Source organism: Gossypium raimondii, chromosome 12, assembly GCF_025698545.1.
Source record: "Gossypium raimondii isolate GPD5lz chromosome 12, ASM2569854v1, whole genome shotgun sequence".
NCBI classification, from domain to species: domain Eukaryota; kingdom Viridiplantae; phylum Streptophyta; class Magnoliopsida; order Malvales; family Malvaceae; genus Gossypium; species Gossypium raimondii.
In genome coordinates this window covers 13,726,956-13,730,604 of record NC_068576.1, presented here as the reverse complement: position 1 = coordinate 13,730,604, position 3,649 = coordinate 13,726,956, and the positions used below count along the sequence as shown (strand labels likewise).

Here is a 3,649-nt window from a genome sequence, read left to right as displayed (position 1 = left end):
TGTTTAATAAATCATTAAAATTTTCATTCCTTTAATATTTTAAATGTGTTTTATAATTATTTTAATTTTTATTTAATATAAAATTTTCAAAAAAAAAGGTGTTGAATAAGATAAGTAATAGGTAGCAACTTATCACTTTGGTCATGTTTGATAAACTAAAATATTAAGTACTGAAAAATTAAATATTAAAAATTAAGTGTTGAATTTAAGTCATAAAATATGTTTGATATTTTATTTAAAATTAAATACTGAATATAATTAGATTGTTTGATAAGATATAATATAATCTTAAATAAAATAAAAACCATTAAACTTATTTATAAGTAGGTCTCTATGATCTACTTATCATTTTCTACACTTTTTGTACAAAAATTCTATCTAATAGTTTTCATCGTGGGTTATCAAATGTATTTAATAAATTAAGTTGATGAAAATATTAATTTTAAGTTGATTGAATTTTTCAACACTTTATCAAACAGGACCTAATGTAGAAAATGTTAAGTAGATATTAAAAAATTAAAATAAATTATCTTTTTCAAAAAAAGTAGATATTCAAATTACCATATTTATCTTTCATCTAAAACTATTTAAAATAATATAAAATATTATATTAATAAGATAAAAATTAAAAATAAATATTTGTTTAAAATTAATATTTATTTTTATGAAATAACCTAATTATATTAAGTAGTTATATTTAATAGTAATTTACCAAATATTTTCTAATATAAATTCTTCAATTATAAAATTTTGGGTCTGCTAATGTTGCCACTGTTATAGGCATATTGGAAGGTAGATGAATATAAATCGATCATATTCAAATTTTATGATAATAAGATTAAATTCTAAATTAAAATATTATATATATATATATATATATATATATATATATATATTAAGAACTCTCTTCAAAACAAAAATAAGAGAAAGAGATAAGATAATTGGAATGATAAATTTGATTTGATAATTTATTTGTTTAAAGCCTTAAAATTATCATTTTAGAATTAAAAAGAGAGTATAATTTAGCATTATTGTATAATTTTAATATTTTTAATTATATAATATTTATAAAATTGGAAAAAATATTTTATAAATATTTTGAATTTTTGTAATTTTAAAGGGACCAATTTGCACATTTTCAAAACTGTCAGGGACCCACTGAGTATTTACATCAATTTATTATTTGAGTTGTAAAATTCAATTTGACTCAAATTTAAAAAATCAAACCACTTGTTTGAGTTGATTTGAAAAAAAAGAATAACCCAGTTCAATTAACTCGAAAATCGAAAAAAAATTATTTTTTTTTACTTGAATCGAATTTTGTTCACTCCTAATTACACTATTCAATTCTTTGGAGGGGTGTGAAAATGGAGAGAAGCACATGGTGAATGAATCATAGTGACTTTAAAACTTTATTTTTATCTTCTTTTTTAAGTTCAAATTAAAATATAATTGCACTCTACTAGTCAAACACATCTTAAGAATAAGAATTGTTTGTAATTAAAAAGATGTAATTAATTGCTATCCTGATAATTACACTCCCATACAATTAATTTGTAGTGTTCAAATATACCCTTAATTCACATAATCTTACTATTAAAAATGTAAATAACATATATTATGTAATTTATAGGAAAATTATCCCATCGTAGGTGGAAATTTTTAGACTTCACAAGTGTATCAAATAATCACCTTATATTATTAAAATAATATTTGGGAAAATATTTGGTACATTGTTAGTGAAATTTTAAACTGCACAAACAGATCGAGAGTTAACAAGTATCCTATATAGATATAATAAGTTATTAAAAATATAAATGTATCTAAAAGAATACACATGTTAATTTTTAAGATTATTTATGAAATAAAAATACACGATTAATGTACCAAATATTCACTCATAATATTTATATATTTGTAGAAAATTTGATGCACCTATATTGCATATATATTTTATACTAATATGTATTATTTTATTTCGAAAACCATTGCTCTTCTTTTATAATTAACTTCTATTTCTCGAAATTTCAACAACTTAATTTCTTTTAAAAGCATGTTACCTAAAAAACACAAATACTACTATCTCATAATATCTTATTGCTAAATTACTTAAGAATTTTAAAATTTCCTCCAAAGTTATTGTAAAGAAAAAAAGAATGCATGGAGTCATCATCCCATTCCAGCCCAATCTAAGGAATTAAAAGGCCTCTTTTAGTTCAATTTCACTGTGGGTGTAGGCTGATTATCTAAGCCTCTTTTAGGTCGGGTATACAGAAAATATATAGCCTTGTTTAGTCTTTCCTTCGGAAATTATAACAAATAGTAAGCATTAAATTGTTAGGTCCAACAGCAAGAAGTTGCAGAAAGCAAAATCAGCTTCAATTGCAAATGCTTTCCATAGCTTCTAAAACCTACAAGTCACTTCACTTTTAGAAGCTACAAAGAAACGAGAGAGAGAATGGGGGGGTTTATAACAGCCGGGAATTTGAGTTGGAAAGCTGAATATATTGTACATGGTACACAACAAGACAATATATTAAAAGATTCTTGACACAAATATGTTTTTATAAACTCTTAATGGTGAGCAGGTGGGGGCTAAGTTAATTAAGTACACTACTCTATGTATTCAATAAAATTGATCACATATACAAAAGGATATATTGATAGACTGAAAGTCTTTAATTGATATTAGTAGACAACTCATAACTCTTATAAGAGAATAATATATAGTAGAAATCACATTAGGTTAAGAAGAGGAGGAGAATAAATGAATAAAGAACAGTTGCATGGCCCATGCAAACTGTTGTTGGAGTTTAAGTGACCATAACCTAAGCTCTATGGCCGCATGTGGAGAAAGATTATGTAAATTATTTACACCTTTTATATATATATATATATATATTTATCAGTCTTTTGACACCTCTTTTCTCGATCGATCTTCGTCTATAAATAGAGCTAGCAACATGGGGAACGAAGAAGTCTATAAGCAAAGTTGCTAAGTATCTTCTTCTTCACTTGTTTTAATTCCACATTTTAGGCTTTACCTATATTATATATGGCCCAAAACAATCTTCTCTCTATTCTTGTTCTCCTTTCGCTTGCTCTCTTCCTGGAAATTCAGGGAAGGCGTTTGATTTTGGAGCAGAATCAGAAGGTGAGAACATTTAATAGAATCCTAGCAAAGGAAAGTAGGAGTATTGTTGATCCCAAAATTTATGGTGTTAACAAAACCAAGTCTCCACCTTCACCACCAACTGCGGTAATTGGAGCCTCGTCGCCGAAAAACGACCAAGATTTCAGGCGCACATCTCCTGGACACAGTCCTGGTATCGGCCATTCCATTCAAAACTAGGTCAAAACATCCTTACTTTGAAGACAGACAGATGGTATTATAGTGCCACACAGATTCCTATCCTAGAAAAGATTTCAGCTTAAGTGGTTCGGTTTCTATTTGTGTTGTCTTATCTTAGTTTAAATTTCAGTTTCAGGTACCTTAGGTTTGAGTGTTTGTAACATATATTTAGTGAAGTCAGTGAGCCAATGAAATTCGTGGATTTTTACATTTTATAGCTCCTTCTTTGCCTATTGCTCAATCATTAAAGTGGTATAAAATATATTTGAAGAGCTAATAAATAATTTAAATTGACTG

At 26.0% G+C, this 3,649-nt stretch overlaps 1 protein-coding gene across 1 annotated transcript; it reads left to right on the top strand.

Annotated features, from left to right (window-relative positions):
• Positions 1 to 3,055: 3,055 nt before the first annotated feature.
• Positions 3,056 to 3,352, top strand: LOC128035454 (precursor of CEP5-like). Its single transcript, XM_052625195.1, has one exon. It carries the CDS (start codon positions 3,056 to 3,058, stop codon positions 3,350 to 3,352), a length of 297 nt encoding a protein of 98 aa, XP_052481155.1.
• The last annotated feature ends 297 nt before the right edge of the window (positions 3,353 to 3,649 follow it).

Coding starts and splice junctions, on each gene's coding strand:
- LOC128035454 (XM_052625195.1), top strand. CDS start 3,056: ATGGCCCAAAACAATCTTCTCTCTATTCTTGTTCTCCTTTCGCTTGCT.